Source organism: Rhinoraja longicauda, chromosome 11 (genome assembly GCF_053455715.1).
Source record: "Rhinoraja longicauda isolate Sanriku21f chromosome 11, sRhiLon1.1, whole genome shotgun sequence".
Classification (NCBI taxonomy): Eukaryota; Metazoa; Chordata; class Chondrichthyes; order Rajiformes; family Arhynchobatidae; genus Rhinoraja; species Rhinoraja longicauda.
In genome coordinates this window covers 20753567-20779555 of record NC_135963.1, presented here as the reverse complement: position 1 = coordinate 20779555, position 25989 = coordinate 20753567, and the positions used below count along the sequence as shown (strand labels likewise).

Sequence of the window (25989 nt, the reverse complement as noted above, 5' to 3'; positions counted from 1 at the left end):
ATCCAAGAAAGTGCTCCATAAAGCAACACATAACAATATACCAGGGTGTTGCATGCCAGAATACCGTTCATCCAAAAAATGCTATTTTAACTTGCAGTGCATTATTCTGATTTCACAACCTGCTGGTACAGTGACTGTTGAACTGGGCTTAGAAGATAAATTGTACAACAAATATTTGCTGAAAAGATATTCTTAATGGTTTATTTTCTGGAGGATCTACAAAAAGTCAATCTGGCATGGTACACAATTGTAATTTGAATTTAGCTGCAACAATCATTTTAGACAGCCATCAACTATGATATAATCCATTGCAACTTGATTTGCTGAATTTCTGTAACATCTATTCCCTGGGAGAATGCACTTGTTGATCTGTAAATACCACAACTTTTGTAAATTAGTTTGCTTGCTTAGTATTTTTTAAATCGAAAAAACTGGATTTACATACAAGTCTGGGAATATGAGATGGATGCAAAAAAAACATTTTGTCTCTTCTTCTCTGGTAGGTTAAAACAGTGACTATTGATTTCATGGACTCCAAAAGATTAATTTAACTTCATGCATGACTTCAATGTGCCACAATCATCTTGACTTTGTCATTTAATATTCTTATGCCAAAGTAGAAATTACACCAAATTGCACAAAAATAACCAAATAAAAGTTCTGCAGCTGATCAGCAGTTATTTTATTTCAAGTCGATATTTCAACAAAAGATCACGTCAAATTGTGTTCAAGGATTACGATAGGTGTAAACAAACTGGAATTTTACTTTGAAGTCCTACAACTGATGCAAATATCACATTAACAATACAGACTTGAAAATCAACCATAATTAGATGTGCTTAAATTTAGTTGCACAAATCAATTTTCCCCTTTTCAAAAAATACATATGCAACCCAGCATGTGTTACCAAACACAGAATTTTACAATGATAATATTTTGATCTACCTTTCATTTGAAATATTTGTATTAAAGAACTGCAACACACTTTTACAAATGTCCTTCCATTCAATTCATGATTTGTAAAGTTGATTTTGAAGTCTGTTCAAAAGCTTTGGCCCATGGGACAACCCAAGCTTATTTCAAATCTTACAAATGTGGAAAGTTGTTCGTTTACATGCATTCAGAGTTGAATTCAAACTCAAATATCTTGGCAAATGCCATAGCTATGTCCTAAGAGGTATGCCAGATAATCCCATGTTTCTCAGCTTTAGAATATTTAAAAGTAAAACACGACAAAATAACCACAATCAATAAACATTTTTTACCACCCTTGGAATACGGTAAAAATACCCAAGTGTATGATTAAACCAACACAAAATAACTACAAATTCAAGTAACGGGACACCCTTTAATTCATTCCAGTTGACTTGCATTTCAGACTATTGCATGGTTTGAAAGCCACCATGTTAAATGGACTTTGCTTCCAGTTAAAAGGATGCTGAACAAAATGCATTTGGAGATTACATTCTGAATGGGTTGACAGATAGCCATTCATCATTAAGAATGCAAAGCTTAAAATGAAACACCAGTACTTTAGTTAAGAAAAGAGTGAAACATCTTTATTCTGCTCATCTGTACTCTTTCCAGTAAGTGCTTTAATGCTTATGTATACATACAAGCAGACACTTTCAAAAGCAAGTCTTGGAGCAAATGAAGACAAAGAGTTATTTTAAACAAATCTCTACATCTAAATGACAGGAGTAAAAATCATCAGTAGGCCCAAGCTTAGAGAAAATGTACACCAGACAGAATAATAAATAGATCAGGTGCATCAAAGACCTGGTTCAAGCATGATAAACCTCATGTATATAAATTTTCAATAAACAAATTTCCACATTTAAAATGTGAAGAGTGTTGAGGAATAAAACATGTTTTTCATTCATTACTATCAAGCTCCCTCAGACTAGCTAATGTTATATTCTAACTAAAATTCTCAAGTTTATGATCAAGCCTTCAATTATACAGCTTTTAATAGTAGTCAGACTCAATTCATGAAGCATGGGTACTAGCTCTTCAGGCCACCGAGTCCACAGTTGCCATCATAGCACCCATTTTATTCTTCCCACATCCTCACCAACCTCCTCCCACCCCACTCACCAACGTACCTGGGGCAATTTTAATGACCGATTAACCCAAGCTGCACGTCTTTGAGTGTGGGAACAGCTACACTCAGCCTTTTCCCACTATCCGTCCTTCCGGTCTTTGGCAACAGTGACAAATCTTCAAGCAATGATTATGTCGCCATTAGGAATTGGTTTGAGGCTGAATTCTGCACGTTGGACATTTCCCAAATAAGCACTTCCATTTCATTACATTCATATTGAATTAAAACTTGGGTCCGGGTAAGATTCTAACCTATAAGAACAACTTCCAACTTTACTCTGTACAACCCCACATGGAAACTAAACATTAAAAATGCTAATTGATTTACATTTACTCGTGCCACTATATGCACCATGTTTCTCAAGTCACATCTGGCAGTTAACTTGATCCTACTAGTCACGTTATCACCCACCTGGATATTCACACTGTACACTGTGCGACATTCAATCCCTTAAAATCAGACTTCGGGGAACACACTTTCGCCATTGATCAATTGCAGCCTTAACAGGAGACAACCTGCTCAAAGGCAATACGGCATCATGGGCATAGTAAAAGCTGAGCATGTGATGGTGAAGATAATTTCAATTCACGTGTCTGAATCAGAACAGAATCTTAACTTTACCAAATGCTTCAACTCACCCATGAAAAATATTTTAAAGGGAGAAAAATGAATCTATAATTGTGTTCTGCCCAACAATTAACACACAATCTACAAACTACATCAGAATATTCTTATTATAATTTATAAAAGCTGTCTTGTGTGGCATAATGCAAGTGAAAGGCTTTGGCAATTAAAAACATAAACTGATTTAAGGTAAACATTTTCTTCAATTTCTCAGTTTATTCAGTAAACCATTTCCAAAAGTTATTAATGGAAACAATTTATTTTTATTTCCTGGAAAAAATTTGACTAAATATAATTTATGAATCAACAATTTTTGCAGCCAAATCACACAGTACACAAAATAAATTTTGAAGTCAAGCTGAGTGTGAACGGAAACATTTGACCAATATGCAATGATCATATCTTGTTGCAATTTTCAGATACATTTCAAACAAAATGCCACCCAGTCATTCAGTGCTCCAAGAAACAAAACCATCATTAATTTTGCAGCCTATGCTATTCTGCACAAGTTAACAGATCAAAGTACCTTTGATTATCACAGGGAAGAAAAAGAAATACATGATTAAAATGTTGAATGTTTTGTTACATTACATGGAGAACAAAAGATGAATGAAGATCAAACTTCATTGTTGCAGCCTGGCTAAGGATAAATTGACATAATTCTCATAATATTGATGCAGTTGTAAAAAGGCCTGAATATTGTTCAGTAACTGGATATTTAAATTGCATGTTACAGTAACTCAAATATTCAAATTGAATTGGTGCACATAATGTCTCCAATGGCGATAAAGTCTCCAATACAAACACAAAATGGCATGCACGATACTCCTCTACAAATTGCATTGGGTAAAATACAGGTCAGCCGTGGGAAGAGGCTGTTGATGAAGACCTACATATAAATTAGTACTTTATTTTTGTGGTGGTGATTTTGATTTAACATTCATTTTCGCCATTACATCTACAAGAAAAAACATAACAAAACAGAAATTCCAACTGAGATACACAAATGGACAAGAGCTGATTTTGCTATGACCTCATTCATTACAGGTTTGCTATGATCTCCAAAAGCCACATGTATCTAATATAGGATTGTGGTCATGTTAACAATATCAACATTTTCAGCTCTTGCACATACCAGGTCGCAAAGGATCAACTTCTTCACTGGGATGTGACAATGAAAGAAGTCTTTAACGTTCAGTCTCACATATCTACTTGCATCCCAAAGTCCAAGTGGGCAATAAACTATCATATTGAACTACAGACAAAACTACAGAATACTGTTGGACAGCACCTGCCCTGTTGTGCAGAACTGATCAGGAATCACATCCGAATATATCACAATCATTCTTAAAGCAAATGATGTTTAAAACCACAAACAGTATACTGGGAAAATATACACTTAAATAAATTATTTACAACATATCTTGGTCTCTTTGTCAGAACTTCAAACTCTTCATGTTCTCATGAAATCTAGTCTCCCATTTTCACTTTGGATGTCTGTTTCAAAGGAATGCAAAAGGTACACATTCAATTTTCTGGCAGCATCATTGAGCAGGTGCAGCATCAACATTATAACTACATTTTTGCGACAAAAAGCATCATCGGCTAACAACAGGCACTGTTACACTGAGATTAACATTGAAGGATATATTCTACTTGTTATCAACATAATTTCTAACCCTGTGACTAGTGGTGCTCCTTAAGGATCAGTGCTGTGCCCATTGCCGTTTGTGGTTTATATCAATGATTTAGATGAGAACGAACAAGGTATAATTAGCACGTTTGCAGATGACACTACAGAGGGTAGTATTGTAGATAGCAGATATGATTATCAAAGGTTACAGGAGGTTAATGGAGTTTAATGGAGATAAACGTGAGGTGTTGCATTTTTGGAAGTCTAACCAGAGCAGGGCATTACACAGCAGAATAATGCCACATTTAATGCTACATTAAATGGTTGGGCTCTGAGGAGTGTCATAGAGCAGAGGGATCTCGGAGTACAGGCACAGAGTTCCTTGGCAACGTTGTCACGGTTAGATAAGGTGGTCAAGAAGGCTTTCGACACATCAGCCTTCATCAGTTAGGGTATGGAGTATAGAAGCTGGGATGTTAAGTTACAGCTGGACAAGGCACTGGTGAGGCCACAGTTGGAGTATTGTGTTCAGTTTTGGTCACCCTACTATAGGAAAGATGTTAAGCCGGAATGAGCACAGAAGATTTACAAGGAAGTTTCCAGGACTTGAGCTATAGGGAGAAGTTGGGCAAGCTAGGACTGTTCCTTGAAGCACAGGAGGATGAGAGGTGATCTTATCGAGAGGTTTAAAATCATGAGGGGAAAGGATAGGGTGGATGCAGTCTTTTACCCAGAGTGACAGAATCAAGAATCAACATCTTCCTTATATTACTAATGAGATAAGGCCCATTACAGTTTATTTGACAAAAGATTAAAAAGAAAAAAACTTCCCAAAGCACTTGAGGTGCAAGTTAAAAATAAATGGACATTAGAATGACCATAAAAACAGAGATTTAGTGGAAAATGTGGATTTGAATGGCAGATTGTATGAAGGTAAACCTGATATGGAAGTGGGTGAAATTCTGAGTTGAAGTCAATGGAAAGCTAAGATTTAACTACTGTGAAATTGGAAACGAGACACTGGGGGGGGGGGGGGGGGGGGGAGATAACGGCTGATGGCCAAGGACAGAGGCAGTGAATTAGCATAAATTGGTGTGGGATAGGAGGTTCCCATCAAAGGCTCTGCAATTAAAGGAACTTTGAGGATGGAAGGTTTACTAATAAGCTATTATGACTGAGAGGTTTCACAAAGCATGAATTAAATGTTCCAATGGCAGATGGAAGCAGTCAGTCATGAGTACGGATCATGCAGATTTAGAGGGTGACAATGACAATGGATGTTTATGCTTTGATTTGGCCTGATACAGTACCCGACAGTGTAATAACCACTGAAAGTATCGATCGACATTGTGAAGGGTGCAAAAAATATTCAGAATGTGATAAGGCTGGTTCATTGAACTCAGCAACAGAGTTGATGGAAAGGTAGAGTTGGATGTTAAGCAGTGTGTCGAAATATCTGACATCAAATTCAACAATAAAGGAATAGCAATTGGCACTTGGGGTGGTTGTTTTCAATGAATAGGGGATTACATTATTGCAGCCATGATGAGCCAGCCGTGCCAAATTGGGGCAGGCGAGAAGAATCAGCTGGTCATTTGCCCATCTACCTCATGTTTGCATCATAGCTTTTCAGGATCATTGTAAAGTAATAATTAAACATGTTGTTTTATAAAGAAATAATTGATATTGTTATTACACATTGGAGTATTTTTTTTTGTATCAAGACCAATCATTAGGAAAATGTGTTGATGTATAATGGGGTGTAGTGGTCACAATGAACACCACTTGATGAGTACATGAACTCTCCAGTACCCACATTATCTGCTCCAGAGTGCAGTGCTGAACTACTATCTACCCCTTTGGTGACCCTCGGACTATCCTTGATTGGACTTTGCTGGCTTTACCTTGCACTAAACGTCATTCCATTATCACCGTAAATGGTTGAAGAAGGTCCTCCACCCGAAATGTCAACCATTCCTTCTGTCCAGAGATGCTACCTGTCCCGCTGAGTTACTCCAGCTTTTTGTGTCTATCTACTATAAATGGTAATCATGTATTGTCTTTTTGCTGACCGGATAGCACGCAACAAAGGCTTTTCACTGTACCTCGGTACACCTGACAATAAACTAAAATAACCAAACTAAAACCCTCAAAGGGGTTCAGCGGGCTGACCCTGTGATGGATTCGATGCCAATCAATTCCTGACACACAGTATCAGTGTCACACATGTGCATGCGGTGAAGATGTCAGCTCAATGCAATCCAAAAAAATGTTTTCCAAAGTTCCTTAATGTTGAGATCAGAAATTTGGCTTTCAAGTCCACTCTTTGCCTTTTTTTCCCACTCCACCAGCCCAGTTGGACTGACCAATTAGTTATTCGAGCAGCACAGTTTGGCACTGTCTGTGTACACGAGTCAGGGAAGATGGGGTAGGGAGGACTGATGATTCACTGCTGCTTGGAGGGAAAAGCACGTGTCTATCCCAGAGATGCATCTTAACTGTTTTTATATCCCAAGGTCAGCACTAACAGCATTACTATATTCTGGTTGGGAAGCCCCTTTTTTAAAAACACTGTTAGAGAAATGACCTCAGATGGATGATAGGAGTCGCATTAGGCCATTCGGCCCATCAAGTATACTTCACCATTCAATCATGGCTGATCTATCTTTCCCTCCTAATTCTCCTGCATTCTCCCCATAACCTCCGACACTTGTATTAATCAAAAATCTATCTATTTCTGCCTTAAAATATCCACTACGGCCTCAACAGCCTTCTGTGGCAAAGAATTTCACAGATTCACCACCCTCTGACTGGAAATTTCTCATCTCCTTCCGAAAGGAACGTCCTTTAATTCAGAAGCTATGATCTCTAGGCCTAGACTCTCCCACTAATGGAAACATCCTCTACACATCCACTCAATCCAAATCTTTCACTATTCTGTTTCTTTCAATGAAGTCCCCCTCAATATAAACTCCAGCGAGCACAGGCCCAGTGCCGACAAACACTCATCATAGGTTAACTTACTCATCCTGGGATTTTTCTTGTAAACCTCCACTGGACCCTCTCCAGAGGCAGCACATCCTTCCTCAGATATGGTGCCCAAAATTGCTCACAATTTTCCAACTGTGCCTTATAGAGCCTCAGCGTAACATCCATGTTTTTGTCTACAAGCCGCCTTGAAATAAATGCTAGCATTGGGTTTACTTTCTTTACCACTGATTTGAATTGCAGATTAACTTTTTGGGAATACTGCACCAGTATTCAAACAATTCCAACAAATTTGTCAAGCAAGACCTCCCCTTCACAAAGCCATGCTCATCTTTAAACACTAACCATTTTTCTTTGCACCATCCCCACAAATTTCTGGTGGATATTCCAAGTTTTTTGTTTACTTGACACTACAAATCTATATCTATTACTAAAACTCTCATCTTGTATATTTGTGGGTTGTGGATATATTTATTCCCAAAATACAGCCAAAACGGTACACAATAGCGCAACAATTTTAGGCCCATCCTACTCACCATTCGCCTGCGGTCTCCACTGATCAAATGTTCTTACATTTTAAAAGCTATTAACTTAATAAACTTTCATAAATGCACTCCCCCCCGCCCATCCTAGCGTGCCCCGCGCCCGACCTTCCTCCCGTGGTGCAGCGCGGCTGCAGAGGGTCAAAGAAGATGGCCGTCGCTAATGGGTCCACAGCTTGCTCCGGCCGCTCGGAGCCGGAGTGAGTGGCTCCCTCTCCCCTTTTCTCTCCCCCCGCGCCCGCCCACAACCCTGGGGGAGACTCCCTGGTCGGCAATGGGTCCACAGGTCGTTAGTTGGGGGATGGTTGCCGGGCCCACAGGAGAAGTTTGGACCCAGTGGGGGTTGCCCGGCCCGCGGGAGAGGTTTGGACCCAATGGGTCCACACCCGTCTAGTAAATACTAAAAGTGTGGTTTGCGTAATTCATTTACTTATTCTGAGGAAGAGTAAACTGCTTCACCTGCTCTTCCTATCACTCCAAGTATCAGACTGAAACAGAGATTCTGTTCCTTCAGGGATCTCAATTAGCTACAGAGGCCTCTGACATTTGGAAGTCCAGATGAAGATCGGGTGAAGCCAGGATGACGGGAAAAGATTGCCTACCAATGCAAACCTGGAAGATTCAAGCGGGTAATTGGAAGGATGTTGATCTACGCACTTTCCAATCCAAAATGAAGGACAGGAAATGGCAATAAAATGTTAACCTTTGGGGCAGATGTTCCAGCTCACTGATGGATGAAAATCTTAATATCAAAGAAATACATTGCTTCAGTATCTAATTAGTAAATCTGAAACCCATCCTTGATTAAGTGGGCACATCCCAAGATCTTTTAATCAACACAGCCACTGAAACATATAGTTGACAAGCTTACCTGTAGAATAGCCACAATGACTCCAAACAACCCAATGGCACTGCCAAAAATTTCAACTATCAGGATCTTGACAAACAAGCTGGGGTTCTGGGCATCTGCCAGAGCAGCACCACTACCCACAATACCAACGCAGATTCCACAGAAGAGGTTAGAAAATCCAACTGTGAGGCCTGCGCCAAACATAGAGAAGCCTGCAAACAAAATAGGGAAATGAGAAAATTACTGACGATAAACTATACCAACTTGGTTTTATCCCAAGTTGTTGGGCAAGGCCTGCAATGTAGAAGCAAATGGATCATAGCTTTCAGATATTTTTAATACAAAAGTGGCAGATTCAGTAAAACCATATGATCTTTTCCTCCAAAAAGCACAAGTAAAAATGTGCATTGCATTAAACAAGGACAAATTCACCAACTTTAAGAAAGCAATTTCCAAGGAACATTCCAGTCTGCCTTTTCGTTACGCAAGTTAGATAGACATAGTACTCAGCTGACATGCAAGTCATTTCTGACCATGACAACCAACAAGAAGTAAAAGCAAGGAACAAAAATATCTAATGCACTGTAATGCAGCAGACAGAGTAATAACTTAAAGTTAATTTTATTCCACTGCACATTGCCAACAAGTCTAAAAGTATTTTTAGCAGTGAGATCCGGAGTTATTTTTTCATACAAAGGTTGGTCGAAATTCAAAATTTCTTCGCATTACAGACAGAAATGATCAAAATCAAGATCAGAATTTCTATTAGATGAGGATATCAAAGAATTGAAATAATGCAGATAAATTCAGATGAGACAAATATTAGACTTAAGTTAACAAAGTTTGAAAATAGAGAAGTGGGTGCAAGAAAGGCCATTTAACCCGAGTAAGGCATAATTCCAAAATTGAAACCTGGATTTTGACATAACCAATAAATGAGAAACAATTTCTAGGGTAACTTTAGTTTAGCTTATCCAGTATGTCTAAACTAGCAACCCAATCCATGATAAAAGTATTTGCCAATGTTAATATATATCTCGTGTATACAGTGCCCTCCATAATGTTTGGGACAAAGACCCATCATTTATTTATTTGCCTCTGCACTACACAATGAGATTATTAATAGAAAAAAAATCACATGTGGTTAAAGTGCACATTGTCAGTTATTAATAAAAAGCATTTTTTATACATTTCGGCTTCACCATGTAGAAATTACAGCAGTGTTTATACATAGCCCCCCATTTCAGGGCACCATAATGTTATGGACGCAGCAATGTCAAGCAAATGAAAGTATTCATGTTTAGTATTTTGTTGCATATCCTTTACATGCAATGACTGCTTGGTCTGCGATTCATGGTCATCACCAGTTGATGGGTGTCTTCTCTGGTGATGCTATGCCAGGCCTGTATTTCAGCCATCTTTAGCTTATGCTTGTTTTGGGGGCCAGTCCCCTTCAGTTTTCTCTTCAGCATACACCGATAAGCCAAAACATTATGACCACTGACAAGTGAAGTGAATAACATTGATTATCTTGTTACAATGGCACAGGTCAAGGGGTGGGATATATTAGGCAGCAAGTAAACAATCAGTTCTTGAAGTTGATGTGTTGGATGCAGGAGAAATGGGCAGGAGTAAAAACCTGAGCGACTTTGACAAGGGCCAAATTATTGGGGCCAGGCGACTGGGTCAGAGTATCTCTGAAACGGCAAGGCTTGTGGGGTGCTCCCGGTCAGCAGTGGTGAGTACCTACCGACAGTGGTCCGAGGAGGGACAAATCACAAACCGGCGACTGGGTGTTGGGCGCCCAAGGCTCATCGATGCGCGAGGACAACGAAGGCCATCCTGTCTGGTCCGAACCGACACAAGGCCTACTGTGGCATGTCACAGAAAATTTTAATGGTGATCACGGGAGGAATGTGTGACAATACATAGTGCATCGCACCCTGCTGCGTTTGGGGCTGCGTAGCCGCAGATCAGTCAGAGTGCCCAAGCTAACCCCTGTCCACCGTCAAAAGCGTCTACATTGGACACTCGAGTGTCGGAACTGGACCTTGGGAGCAGTGGAAGAAGGTCGCCTGGTCCTATGAGTCCCGTTTTCTTTTAGATCACGTGGATGGCGGTGTACGTGTGCACCGTTTACCTGGGGAAGTGATGGCACCAGCAGGCACTGTGGGAAGACGACAAGCCGGTGGAGGGAGTGTGACGCTCTGGGCAATGTCCTGCTGGGAAACCCTGGGTCCGGCCATTCATGTGGATATCAATTTGACACGTGTCACCTACCTAAACATCATTGCAGACATGGGTACACTGCTTCATGACAATGGTATTCCCTGATGGCAGTGGCCTCTTTCAGCAGGATAATGCGCCCTACCACACTGCACATTGTTCGGGAATGGTTTGAGGAACATGATGAAGTGTTCACAGTGTTGCCCTAGCCTCCAAATTCTCCAGATCTCAATCCGGATGTGCTGGATCAACAAGTCTAATCCACGGCAGCTCCACCTCGCAACTTACAGGTCTTGAAGGATCTGCCGCTAATGTTTTGCTGCCAGATACCACAGGACACCTTCAGGGGTCTTGTAGAGTACATGCCTCGGCGGGTCGGCACAGTTTTGGTGGCACAAGGAGGACCAACAGCATATTAGGCAGGTGGTTATAATGTTTTGGCTCATCAGTGTATAAAAGGCATGCTCAATTGGGTTCATATCAGGTGATTGACTTGGCCACTCAAGAATTGACCATTTTTTAGCTTTGAAAAACTCCTTTGTTGCTTTAGTAATATGTTTGGGATCATTGTCCTGCTGTAGAATGAACCACCAGCCAACTTGAGCAGATATGATGTGCCTATACACTTCAGAATTCATTATGCTACGACCTTCAGTAGTTGTATCATCAATGAAGGTAAGGGAGCCAGTACCTTCAGCAGCCATACATGCCCAGGCCATAACACCCCCACCACCGTGTTTCACAGATGAGGTAGTATGCTTTGGATCTTGGGTAGTTCCTTCTCTACTCCATAGTTTGCTCTTGGCATCACTCTGATATCTTAAACATCATCTCATCTATCAACAAGACCTTTTCCAGAACTGTGGTTCTTTTAAGTACTTCTTGGCAAACTGTAATCTGGCCATCCTATTTTTGCAGCGAACCAGTGGTTTGCATCTTGCAGTGTAGCCTCTATATTTTTGTTCATGAAGTCTTCTGCAGGCAGTGGCCATTGACAAATCCACACCTGACTCCTGAAGAGTGTTTCTGATCTGTCGGACAGGTGTTTGTGGAATTTTCTTTATTATAGAGAATTCTTCTGTCATCAGCTGTGGAGGTCTTCCTTGGCCTGCCAGTCCCTTTGCGATTAGTAAGCTCACCAGTGCTCTCTTTCTTTATAATGATGTTCCAAACAATCGATTTTGGAAGCCTAAGGTTTGGCTGATGATTCTAACAGTTTTATTCTTGTTTCTCAGTGTCATGATGACTTCTTTGACTTTCATTGGCACAACGTTCGTCCTCGTGTTGATGAAAAGCAATAAAAGTTTCCAAAGGTGATGGAAAGACTGGAGGAAAGACTAGGTGCTGAGAGCTCTCTTATATCTGCATTAAGGAGGCAATTAAACACACCAGAGCAATTACAAACACCTGTCAAGCCATGTGTCCTAAACATTATGGTGCCCTGAAATGGGGGGACTGTGTGTAAACACAGCTGTAATTTCCAAATGGTGAAACCAAAATGTATTAAAATAGCCTTTATGATTTTTTTTCTATTACAAATCTCAAATTGTGGAGTACAGAGGCAAATAAATAAATGACGGGTCTTTGTCCCAAACATTATGGAGGGCACTGTATATCCAAGGCTTTAAAACAGCTTAGATATTTTCTTTGGCAGATGCATCCAGTGCCACTCCAGGTAGTGCAGCCATCTCAGAGCTCCAACATCTTAGATTTGGCTCATCTCCAGGGCTATATGAAGTTTGTACATTCTCCCTGTCACCATGTGGATTTCCCCCAGGTGCTCCAGTTTCCTCCTACATTCTAAAGAGGTGCTGTTTGGCTACTATAAATTAACGCAGTGTATATGGCACACGAGAGTCAGGGGGGTGCGAATGGTCATGCGAGAGAACAGGTTGCATGAAAAATAAGTGGGGTGAAGAGATTATTCTGAGGGCAGGCATGGACTCGATGGCCAGAATTGTCTATTTCTCTGCATACACTTCTCTGCATACTCTGAAGTGAAAATTCACATCAAGAGTACATGAAACCAAATCAAATTTGAATCTGTTAGCAGAAACAGTGGCAATGTCATTTAAGGAGCGCTTGCAAAATTGGGACAACATGCAGGGTAAATGTACCCATAAACAACTGTTTCAATCTCAAGCATAGAATACCTAAACTTAAAAGTTTGCACGAAAAACCCAAACACACCTGCTTGATAATTCCTGGCTCCAATTGTCTCACGTGTAGTGCCAGAGAATGGCTGTGGGGAGAGAAGAAATTAAACAGATTTAAACAACCAACCAACTCACTATCTTTGACACCAATCATCTGAACAAAAGCATTTTGTTAACTGGTCTAATCAATTTTTATGGCTCGTGACTATTTCAGTTAATTCCTTCAATTGGCCCTTCTAACCATTCCTCCAAAATCATGGTTCCACGATCAAATAGTCAGAAACTCAAATACGAGGGTTTTCTGCAATACTTTCATTTAACATATTAGTTGACATGGAAAAATGTGAAGAAGTTCCTTAAAATTCAAAGTTTGAATTATTCTAAGAAAATATACACAATCAAATACACGGGTCATCCTTGCTGATCAGCATTGCACTTCAATTGAAAGTTATAATTTTCCACAACCAAAGAATTAAGGCAGACAAATTATTCAAGGGATTTGGTAACTGAATCTAGTCATAAGAAACAAGATTAGAATAGAATAGAACAGTACAGGCAGTGGCCCTTCGACCCACAACATCTTTGCTGAAGATAATGCCAAATTAATGTTCTCTGCCTGTTTATGATCTATATCCCTGCAAATCCATGTCCTGATTTGGAAGCCTCCAATGTCACTATTATTTCTGCTTTCACTGCCACCCCTGCAGCACATTTCAGGCACCTACCACCTTCTGTTTAAAAATAAAACTTGCCCAGCACATCTCTTTTAAACTTTCCCCCTCTGACACCAAAAGCTATGCCAGCTACTTCTTGACACTTCCACCAGAGGAAAAGGAGTCTGATACGCCTCTCATAATTTATATATATACTTTTCTTTATATGTACTATTATATATATATATATATATATATATATATATATATATATATATATGCATATATATATGCTTTATATATACTCTCATAATTCTATATACTTCTATCAAGTATATACTATTGTATATTCTCTCATACTGTTATATACTTCTATCAGGTCTCCCCTCCAATGCTCCAGAGCAAACAATCCAAGTTTGTCCAACATCTCCTTCTAGGCAATACCTTTGAATCAACAATCTAACTGGCGAAGGCCATCATGCCAAAAACCTTCTGTACCACTTTGTCTACCTGTGACACAATTTTCAGGGAACTGTGTGCTTGTTCTTCAAGGTTCTTCAGCTCTATAAAATTCCCTAGGCCCCTACCATTCACTGAAAGTCCTACTCTGGTTTGACTTCCCAAAATCCAACACCTTGCACTTAATAAACTCCATTTGCCATTTCTAGGCCCACTTTCTCAGTTTATCAAAATCTAGCTGCAATTCTTCATAACCTCTTCACCAAATATACCACCTCTTTTTACATCATCGGTAAACTTCCTAATCATGCCTTGTACATTCTTTCCCAAATTGTTAAAGCAGATGACAAACAATGGGCCTGGCACTAACTCCTGAGGCACACCAATAGTCAATGGCCTCCAGTACGAAAAATAACCTTTGCTTCTTACCATCAAGCAAATTATGTACCAATCTGCGAATTAGATGCAATCTAAATACAATGCTTTCAAAGCAGCCCATCATGCAGAGTCTTATCAAAAGCCTTGAAGTCCACACAGACTGTCTACGGCCCTACCCTCATTGACCTTCTTGGTAACTTCTTAAAAATACTCGATTGTTTCAAATCATGATTACATTTCTACACCAACTGACATGTTAGTTGCTAAATGTAAATATTAATAGAAGTAGATGAATTTTAACTGTATCATATAGCGATATTTTAGCCTATGCCAACATTTTTAACATTTCCGGTGAGATTTTAATATCAACTATGTAATGCGTTATATGAAAAGTGTGCACTTATGCCAAAAACTCTCATACCTCTACCATATTACTGATGACAATAGCCATGATAATCCCATAAATTGCCACAGCTTCACAGAAAATGATGCTGTAAAACAAAATGTTAAATAAATTATCCCTGTTGGTTCACAGCCAGTTTTCCCCATCAGTTTTTCTCACTGCCTCTCAGTTATGGCAGCTCTCTGTAAAATCCCACATTCAGACACTTTGTGTTTAGCTACTCATTTTTATCATCAACTTGTTTCACATAGATGTCAGTGCCAAGATTTAAGTTTGCTTTTCAAAATCATTCTCACCATCAAGTTTCTAAAAGTCCCCAGCTTTTGAGCTAAGTTGTTCAAATAGAATATTTGATGAGCAATATTATATAGAATCTGCAATCCTAGCTCGTGCTGGTGCTTATATTTCACATGCTCTAGCTTCATTCAAGCAGAAACACTCACATCTATCCTATTAAGCTCCTTGATTATTTTAAGGCCTTTGCATTTTCAAGTAATGAGAATCCTAGTATGATAAATTTCTGCTAAGTGGTATAGCTGTTCATCCTGCCAACATTTTTGGAAATTTGATTGCAAACTGTTCAGCATATTGGATTAATTAATGTTTGTTTGCGACAGAAGTTAGCATAATTGATTTTCAGTGGTTTTCCTACTTTATCCATAATTTAATATTGTCTAAGAGGAAATCATCTTTTTGTACTGAAAAGTAGTCAGTTCAGAAATTTGACTCATTTTTCTTTATGAAGCTAATGAATTTTGAATCTTTGTAAACTTAGATCTGCATTAAATAAACAAAATTTGTACAATCTTTCAACAAATTACCTCCTTTAACGCGAATAACAGCCAAATGAACTAAAAACAGTAAATGTCTAGGAAAAAAATTGACTCCCAATTTCTCCCTTTCTTAATCCATCAAAATGACATCTACTCAAGACATTTGTTGTTTTACAGATAAATTTGAAATACACATTCCCTCTCCAAATTCTTGTAAACCAGCTCGCAAACATCAACTTAAGAAACACAGGATGAAATACCTCTGTCTACATGTGTTTCCAATTGTTTAACAAAAAGTAGGATAAGTTTTACAATTATCAATGCATTCAAATTGAATTGAACGATTTCAAAATTATTACCTGACAAGATTTTTGGTTTTAATCCTAGGGGCTTTCACACCCCCACCAAGAATGCTTGAACCAGTGATGTAGATTCCCCTGAATAACAGAAGGAAAAGAATGTGGTTACCTGGATAACTTTCTTTCAATAAAATCTTTTTCAATTATTGGAAAAGGCAGCAATAATGATGATATGAGTCAGGAGATGCGTTTTTTTTTGCCACAACATTTGACTTACTGTGGTAGTCATGACATTTACTGACTAGTCCATGTGATGTTTTAAAAATGTGATATTAATAACAGAAAGGTTACTTATGGTATTGCCTTTAAACATTAAGGGGAAGTGCTCAGTTTGTTGCAGATAATCATTGCTGGTCTCTTGTGTGGTACAAACACTGCTTGCCATTTATCAGACCAAGCCTAAATGTTTGCCCAGTCTTGCATGGACTATTTTAAGTACGAATGGAATTATAACAGCAAGGACATCTATTGAAAATTCCCTTAATTTAAACTGTTACAATTCAAAACGTTTCAAAACAAAAATTGGTACACAAAATGTAATATACATGTTGAGGTATGTTGGCTGTATTTATTCAATGATACTGATAAAGAAACGCATACCATGCAGCACCCACAACTGACAAAGAGATCGCCAATCCAATTCCAAGATTTGCCCACATAAAGGGAGATGTTTCTGTTAAGAACCTATTGAGAATAAAAATACATTCAGATGGAAAATTTATTGGTCATTCTGCAATCACAATTCAAAAAATGTACAGTGTCATGCTGTGAATGTTTTCCTAAATGCCTAGTCAAAATATGCAAGGACAGTATATTGCTGTATTCTGAAAACGTTCTGTTGTTCACATTGTAATATGTTGCATTAACTGTAAGAAACACACTAGGTAAAAATACTCTTTTTTTAAAAATGATTACCTGGCAGAATTATCTGGACAACTGAATTTGCAAGGTCACTATTCGGCATATGTTTAAACCAAAAATACGAACAGTAAATTTACATAAACAGTCAGTGAGAACAAGATCTAAGCAAGATTCTGCCGCAAAGATCAGGGCTGGTGTGACAGAGGTTCGTGTGCACCTCCCCTAACCTCATCAACACATTCCGTGTTCCCGATGTGGCCTCATTTACATCGACGAGACGAATTGCCAGAGTGAGGTCACAAGAAACTGGAGGAACAGCACCTCATATTCCTCAGGGGTAGCTTACAACCTAACGGTATGAACATTGATTTCTTCAATTTTAGGTAATTAACATATATACAGCACCCTCCCCATTTCCCTGTTCTCTATCTGGACACCCACCCATTTCTCCCCTCACCCAACATTCCTTCCTCTGGCTTCACAATTTGTACTTCTATCATTATCTTTTCATCTTTAGTCCAACCATCTGCCTATCAAACCGCCTCCCTCTCATTTGTATCCATCTGTCACTAATCAGTTTTTGGCATGTCCATCATTTCTTTCTCCCTATCCTGCCCACTACAATCAGTGTGAAGGAGGATCCAACCAAAAATATCACCTATCCACGTTCTCTAGAGATGCTGCCTGACCCACTGAGTTACTCCAGCACTGTGTCTTTTTTATGTAGTTTCTTGTTTCTCTTCGGAGTCAATGCAGCCATACAGTTTTGCCATGACAAGTTGAGGTCATTTATATTTAGTACATGAAAATTGTTTGTTGCCATCAAGAAAACCTTTTACCACTACATGCCCTTTCCAAAGTTCACTGGTTTATGTTTAAATAAACACACATGAAATATTATATGCAAGGTAAGGAGGAAGAGGAAGAATTAATTGGATCTCTTGGTTCTTTGAAAAATTATCTATTTAACACTTCCTTCTTTCCTGAGCTGCAACTTGCTTCACTATTACCACTCAATGATCTGTAAGAGCAGGCCTTAAACTAGAAGATGTGAAGATCTTTCTGGTAGATCACAAGCACATTCTTGATAGGTTGCATGTTGGAGGCGAATTTAGCCTCCATTGGCCAAAGTACACCACCTGCTGGCAAGCATGACCTGTTGATGTTCGTTGGCAATTAATGGGCAACTGAAAACACTGTCAGGTTTTTCAGTGGGGAAGTAGGAATAATTCTACATCTCAGTATCCCAATTAAAGGCAATTATATCTGAAAGACAATCATTTGACACACCAAATCACAAGGTAAAGTATGGGGAAACCTTGACTGTCAAACATGGGATGGGTTGAGAAGGAAGGGAGCCATATTCTTGGATTCTGACATTGAGAATTCAGGATCTGTCACATTTAGTGAACACACATTGCAGCAATTGCTTTGACATAGATTGAGAAGTATGTTTCAAACCTTTTAAATTCTGACCGGCTTAAAGAAAGTGTTCCTGGAAAATGGAATTAACTTGAAGCTACCAAGATCAATTCAACAGGCAACAAAATTAAATACAGGGTTGTTGGTTGAATTCACACTATCATACACAGAAATTCATCCCCCTTTTCTATTCATTCCCACCATGTGCATTGTATTATTCATTGTAATAGTAAGTTTGATAGTAGTATATTTACTACCAATGTATAGTAAACATACACCAGCAGGGAAGTGTGATGCAAAAATTGTGCAAGACAATTTCAGAAAAGCAAAATAACACCATTCCATGATATAGATTTCAAATATGACACTGGTCCATTCCACTTCCCGAATGCTCTACTTGGCACCGTTTATAGGAATACACAATTCCATTATGTTGTTGTGGTTTATTCCCATTTCTTCTTCGGAAATAAATATTTTGTCATTCCAATTCTTTTACGTCCAATTTAAACCTGCTTAGTTCTCCTTTCTCAATCTGACTTTGTTGAAACCCATCAATCATTTCTCCAAACTCATGCATTAAGGCTGACCAATTAAAAAAATGTTTTCTTGTCCTTATATTGAGCAACCTGGGACATTTCATGAAAAGATGATCAGTTTATCCTTGTGTAAGGAAGAACTGCAGATGCTGGTTTAAATCGAAGGTAGTCACAAAATGCTGGACTAACTCAACGGGACAGGCAACATCTCTGGAGAGAAGGAATGGTGATGTTTCAGGTCGAGACCCTTCTTCAGACTGATGTTTATCCTTACTGTCATACTTCTTTCCCAAACACAATCACATCCATTTTGTTTAAGACTGATTCTTCCTGCACATAGATCAGAGTTGGAGCTGTAATGTGTGTTTGAGGCATTATCTGTTCATGCTAACTAGCTTGAACAAAAACTACAAATATTTGCGTTAATAGCCAAGTCAAACCTAGCAGATACAATTTTCAATAATAAACATGTAACAAAACATCCCACATTTTAAACCAATTGTAGTATCGAAAGAAAGCCAGACAAGTATGAGTATCCACTTCTTCAGTCTTTGCAAAGGAGATATATTTATCTTAGAGTAGAGAATGCATGGGTGATGTGATAGCTCTCAGGAAAGATTAAAAAAGCTGATTTACATTGAAACTGTGATCTCATTTAAACACAAGTTCAATGGGATTGTCAGGAATAATCACGGAGCAGTTGTTTCCTTGGGATCTGGAACCAGAAGGCACAGGATTAGCTCTTGCCATTTTACATTGAGATGAAACAAAGATTATTTATTCAAAGGGTTGTAAATCTTCTCCACTAACAAATTATAAATTTTCTATTGTGGAATTCCATCAGTTGAGAGATAGTTTTTAAGACATTGGATTTATCAATATCTGACGTGAAAGTGGTTCAGGTATTAAACAAAAAAGCAAGCTTAAGAAAGTTTTTTTCCCCCAACATCTATTTTGTTATAACGCAATAAACTGTGAGCCCAACTCATTGGCTAAACATATGACCTTGAATTGCTATCTTCAGTTGCCCCACTTGTACTTGCCCAGACTGGATCTTGCTGGTCCAGAGCAACAATGGGTCTGACAAGAGCACACAAAGGAAGACCTGCTTTTCGATGTAATAGTACGCTTTGATATCTAACAAAGCAGTGACAGTTATTTAAACTGTTGCTCATTTCCAATAAGGAAATGTTGTGAATTTAAAAAAAATTGTTAAAATATATTAACACAGGTAATTATTAAAATAGAATGTTAAACTGTTCCAAAATAAAGCAAATTAACATCCCCATGGGCCTCAAGTTCTCAACAAGGCTCTGATCCCAAGCCAAATCCAAAGCAAAGAATGTGATAGCCAACTCCCTCACTGAAATACTGAGGAATCGCAGCAGGTTGATTCAAACCACTATAAATGCAGCATTTGCTCACAAGATGTGGACCAATAAACAATCACATTGAACATTTACATATGAATGCCAACTGTATACAAAAAGCACTAATTGCTAGGATATGGAATTGTTAGGATATGGAATTGGAAGTGTTAATATCACACGGAAACAGCAGACCTGGAATTGTCGATTCTGCACCAAATAATCAAAATAAAGTGGAGTCATAGAATACACCCCCATCTGGAATTCAGTTAACAGACAGGTGATTCACATGCAGCATCAGGCATCACAGGTTGCAAGATGGAATTACAGGAATGTTCAACTTCAATTGAATTATCTTTATACTCAACCCCTCTCTAGCCAACAATCGGCGTACTAAGCCCGAAGATCTCTCATCTAGAGCAAAGCTGTCAGATCTACTTCTGCCATATTTTTATTTCACAAATTGTCTAACACATATTTTATTTTTTTATAATTTTCAAGCAAGTTATAAACTTGGTCACAAACTGCCAATTTCATTCTGAAGATCAATTCTGTGTGGTTGCAAAATATCGGAAAACATTAAATCATTGTATACAAAGTTCCTTTACAGGAACATAAATAAGAAATCAACCACAAGCCAAAGGAAGATTTTCAGGAGAAATGATTAAAAAATTTATCCAAGTGTTAGGTTTTAAGAAATGGCAACAAAAAAAAGGAGGTTATAAATATTTTGTTTAGGGATAAATTCCAAAAGCAATCAATCCCATTAGCATAACTTTTTTTTAAAAAGCAAAGAAAAAAGTCTCAACTCATTTTCCAGGATCCAGCCATTGCTGGAATTGAGTAATCCTGGCAAATCCAAACTGGATAGGAGTGAACAGCGTGATCACCCTGCTGGGTGAAATAATGACCTGTTCAGGGCTTCAATACTTTAGAGATAAGTTACAGTCAAGTGCCAAGTATGGAGGAATTCTGACACGAGGTCCCTCGTCAAAGTGAGTGAAGTCAAAATGATTATATAAGCAGCCCATGCTAACACACACTTGTATGTAAACATGCAAGCATTAGGAACTCATTAGATCGTCAAAAGACAATTGAATCTAGTCACTATGTACCAATCAAACGAGAAATAACTTAAAAGTGTCAAACAAATGGCAATAAAAATTACCTACCATCCTATATCGAAGCGAAATCCCAGGTCAAATATTGTGTAACAAAGGCCTTATAATAGAAAAAAACAGAACATTTTAGAAGATGGAACAGTACAGCATAAGTTCAGGCCCTTCAGCCCACAATGTCTGTGCTGAACATGATGCCAAGACCACCTCATGTATATACCTGCACATAATCTATATCCCACTATTTCCTGCATATCCATATGCCTATTCAAAAGTTCCTTACATGCCACTATTATATTTGTCTCCACCATCAACTCCTGCAGATCTTTAAGGCATTCACCAACCCCTGTAAAAATATATATATATATTTCTTCCTTTAAACTTTGCCCCTTTTACCTTAAAGCTATGCCCTCTAGTATTTGATTTTTCCATTCAGGGTAAAAGGTTCTGTCTACCCTATCTATGCCTCTCATAATTTTGATATTAGGTAATCCCGCAAACTTGGGCATTCCAGAAAAAACAACCCAACCTGTTCAACAACCCCCTAGCTAATATCCCCCACTCCAGGCCTCATTCTGGTAAGCATCCACTGCACCTTTTCCAAAGCCTCCACATCCTTCCTGTGACCAGACTGTATGCAATACAAATAATTTCATTAACAAATGGTCATCAATTACACAAAGTAATTTAAAATTTGTTCATAAATTAGAATTCAATTCATTTTTTTGCATACTGTATGAGGAATAAAAATCCTGGTCTCCTTTTGCCTCTTACACAGGCCTTCTATGTGTGCCAATACAATGATTCAAGGCTTTACCTAGGTTATGAAGATCTGACATGGCCACTGCCACTGAGCTCATATAATATTAAATAGGTCCAATGAATATATATATTTGTTCATTCCCACAAACAGCAGAACTAATTTCCTCTCTACTTTCAGTAATTGTTTTTAAGCAGTGTTATATTCTTTTGATGCTACTGTGGAGATATGGTTACCAATTCAAATTATTTTTGTTCATTTTCCGACTTAACTTATGGACATCTAAAAAAACAGGATGGGATTATCTGGGGACTCTCAGCTTTATTCACCCTGTAATAACGCACAAATGAAATATTTGATCATTCATTGTTACTTCTCTTGATACATTGGTCCATGCAATTTGCATGTACTGTAGTCTTTCCCAATGTTACAACTGTTACTATACCTTTAAATACTCCGCTATCAATAAATACTTTGAGGTGTCTTAGGTTTTGAAAAGCAGCATGTTTTTGCTCTTTATTTCCAATTAAACTCTAGGATCACCTTTACAAGTTTAGATATTAGTAATAAATTGAATGGCAATGTATTCTAAGAATTTTCTAATATTCTAAGAGTTCAATACATCGAGGAACAGAGAAAAGTCCTTCTATGAAGAATTTGCTTTTGAGAAGATGCAGTGTGCAGTGAGCAAGTATGTGATTTTGCAAATGCAAACCATTATTTAATCCAAATTTAATTTGTATGTTGTACAAAAATGAAAAATCCCCAAAATACCACTTCGAGAGTTTCATAAGAAAATAACTGCAGATGCTGGTTATTTCAACTGAGAGTTTCAACAGCTTGGCGTTACTGAGCAAAATGTGTCACGGCATTAAGTATTCAGATCCCATTTGTACAACTACCTTCAACAACCCACTTTTTTCATAAAATTAATCTATCAAATCCACAAAAGTCAAATTTATCCACGGCAAGTTTCTATTTGTTTTCCCAGATGAAAATAATGAGTTTGATGTGACCAGGTTTATCTATCAAGGTTTATTTCATGCTTCTGATCAATCCTACTATTCCTTTCAATATCTTTAAAGTTTTATATACTTGAGTATACTACCCCTGAGTGCCCATTCATGATAGCACTTTTGATCCTCCAATTCAAAGACACAGGTACATACTTTCCTGCACTCTACCCCCAAAAAAGCAGACTATACACACTCGTGCTCGTACCTTGGTGCCATCCATCACTCTCCCGAATGCTGTTTGTTGCCAGGAACTTGGCACAAACTAGTGTCTTTCCTCATGCTTCCTCCCGTTATGCTGGAAACCTAACGTAAATCCCTACCCACTGCAAAGAATTGCATATGACTTGGTGAAGGTAACTTGCAATGGCTATTGTCAGGCGAGCTGAGATAATCAGCGCAGCTACTCAGTACAGAAAACTTAGGCACAGGGCTGTACTAGAGTCAGCATGCCAGATGTAGTCTACTGAAGATAGATACTAAATGCTGGAGTAACTCAGCGGGATAGGCAGCATCACAGGAGAGAAGGAATGGATGACGTTTCAGGTTGAGACCCCCTTTCATGCCTCGACCTGAAACATCACCCATTCCTCCTCTCCAAAGATGCTGCCTGTTCTGCTGAGTTAATCCAGCATTTTGTGTCTATCTTTGGTGTAAACCAGCATCAGCAGTTCCTTCCTACACAGATGCATTCTACTGATGGGATTGATCACTCCTTATATTTACCCCATTCACAACTTTCTTGCAGAGTGCAGAGCAAAGGATGTTCACCACTATTTTTATTCCATTATTTATAGCTTTCACTAAAGGCAGCCTGCACATTTATTCCTCCTTCTCCTCTGCACTGTTTCTGGTAGCTAGATCTACAAGAAAATCGCAATGTAACATACTAATTTATTTTACCTAATTTTAATAAAATAAATTCAGCTTTGAACCCTCTAATATATTTTCACTCTTTAGAACTGAATCATTCATTAACAGAATCACCCTCTGCTTTGTTTTGCAACTCCAGTGAGCACTCAACTGTTTCACTGTGGACAAAAAGTGCAAATATATCTCAATTGGAATATAGAAACAATATTTTTCCAAAATAATCAGAAAATACATCTGAATATAGTCCTTTGAAATGCTACTTTGGTTGAACAATAGTCAAATGCATTTGTTTTAGGTTGCATCACAAAATGCTGGAGTAACTGCATGTCAAGCAGCATCTCGGAGAGAGGGAATGGGTGACGTTTCGGGTCAAGACCCTTCTTCAGACTGTATTTCGCTACCTCCTTTTTGATAAATGAAACTACAACAATACTTGTGGCAGTGATCAATTTCAAAGCCACATCCCTCAAAGCCACACAGGAATTTAAATATGATGCCAATATAGCCAGAATGAGTATCTTCAAGATGCTCTGCACAAGTCACCTGCACCTTCTTCAACTGCACCTTCCAAACCAGTGACCTCTAATGTTGAGAAGGTCGAGGACAAGTGTTTGAGATATTTTTTGGTTGGAAGTTCCCCCTTAAGTCACATGACATGGCGCCATTTGTTCATAAATACTGGATTAAATATAAAGTAAAAAGAGAAATATCTTTAAATATACAGGTCAAGCAGTATCTGTGGGGTGGTCTCCCTAACTATCGGCCCAGTAGTGTGGCTGATTAAGGTGACGTCCTTTTTCAAAATTTCTATCAGCAGTGTCAAACAACCTCTTTCAAAAGAATGAACATATTTAATTATAATAAGCCCAGGACTCTAGAAACAAGTTTAATCACACTTATGGTAATAAAAATAGGGAACAAAAAGGCAGGAGCATTGGGGAGGATATGATCATTTACGCACATTGCGTATTACTGACAAATTCTTGCTTAGATTCACGACACACAGGGGTGAGAGGAAAGACATTCATTGCAAAAACAGTCGACCCTCTCCTCCATCTAGCACTACTACACGATATGCAATTGGTAACCAAATCCCACATCTTAATATAGATCCAATACACGAGTTTAATCAAAATACAACAGTCGATGATTCATGTCAACATTCGCAGGAAGGTAGGTAGGTAGGTGGATTTCGTAACTTCATTTCAACCCGTGATTTTCAGCTGGAAAGGGGTGGGTGGAATAATTCATTGCAAAAAATTAAATCCTCAAGGCGACACGAGAAAGGCTCGGTCACGGTTTACATGTTGGAGGGAGGGAGGGAGGGAGGGAGGGGGGGGTGCCGGTGCCGGTGCCGGTGCGGCGGGTAGGGCTGAGGCAGAGCGGGTTCAGGGCCGTTGATGCTCCGCAGCCCCGGCCGGCCGCTCTATCTCCCTCCCTCCTTCCCTCCCACCGCCGCTAGGCCCCACACCCGGCTCCAGGCCTACGCCCCACCGCTACCGCTGCTCCTTACCTACGACGAGGATGGTGGACCAAAAGGCCACGGTGACGCCGGTGTAAAGTAGAGTGTAGCCGTTCATTTTCCGCAGCTCTCTTTTTCTCTCTCCCTCCCCCTCGATCACCGCCGTCTCCTCTCAGCTGGGCTCGGGGGCGGCGACACGACGGCGATGGGTCACGTGCGGCGTCGGGGCGCTCACGTGACCGGCGTCATGACGCACTGCCGTTCGAGAACTACAACTCCCAGCATGCCTCGCCGCGCTTCTTTTTATATATATATTAAAAAACCAAACTTTATTCATAATAACAAAAGAAGATGGGCACATAAAGCTGGAGTAACTCAGCAAGACAGGCAGCATCTCTGGAGAAAAGGGATATGGGTCATGTTTCGGGT

At 39.0% G+C, this 25989-nt stretch overlaps 1 protein-coding gene across 1 annotated transcript; it reads right to left on the bottom strand.

The window, feature by feature from the left end:
- Window positions 1-25784, bottom strand: atp6v0b (ATPase H+ transporting V0 subunit b). Its single transcript, XM_078408428.1, has 8 exons — window positions 25612-25784; window positions 21507-21555; window positions 16749-16832; window positions 16149-16226; window positions 15035-15104; window positions 13158-13209; window positions 8763-8953; window positions 1-4225 (listed from the first exon to the last, which is right to left on the bottom strand). The coding sequence occupies exons 1-8, from the start codon at window positions 25676-25678 to the stop codon at window positions 4199-4201; spliced, it is 618 nt and encodes a 205-aa protein (XP_078264554.1). The 5' UTR covers window positions 25679-25784; the 3' UTR covers window positions 1-4198.
- Window positions 25785-25989: the final 205 nt, after the last annotated feature.

Excerpts from the sequence above, each read along its gene's own strand:
- atp6v0b (XM_078408428.1), bottom strand. The coding sequence starts at position 25,678 with ATGAACGGCTACACTCTACTTTACACCGGCGTCACCGTGGCCTTTTGG. Across the intron at positions 16,227-16,748 it reads TCAGTTGTGGGTGCTGCATG|GGGAATCTACATCACTGGTT; the intron begins GTATGCGTTTCT and ends TCTGTTATTCAG. Across the intron at positions 4,226-8,762 it reads TCATTGTGGCTATTCTACAG|ACATCCAAAGTGAAAATGGG; the intron begins GTAAGCTTGTCA and ends CCTTTGAAACAG.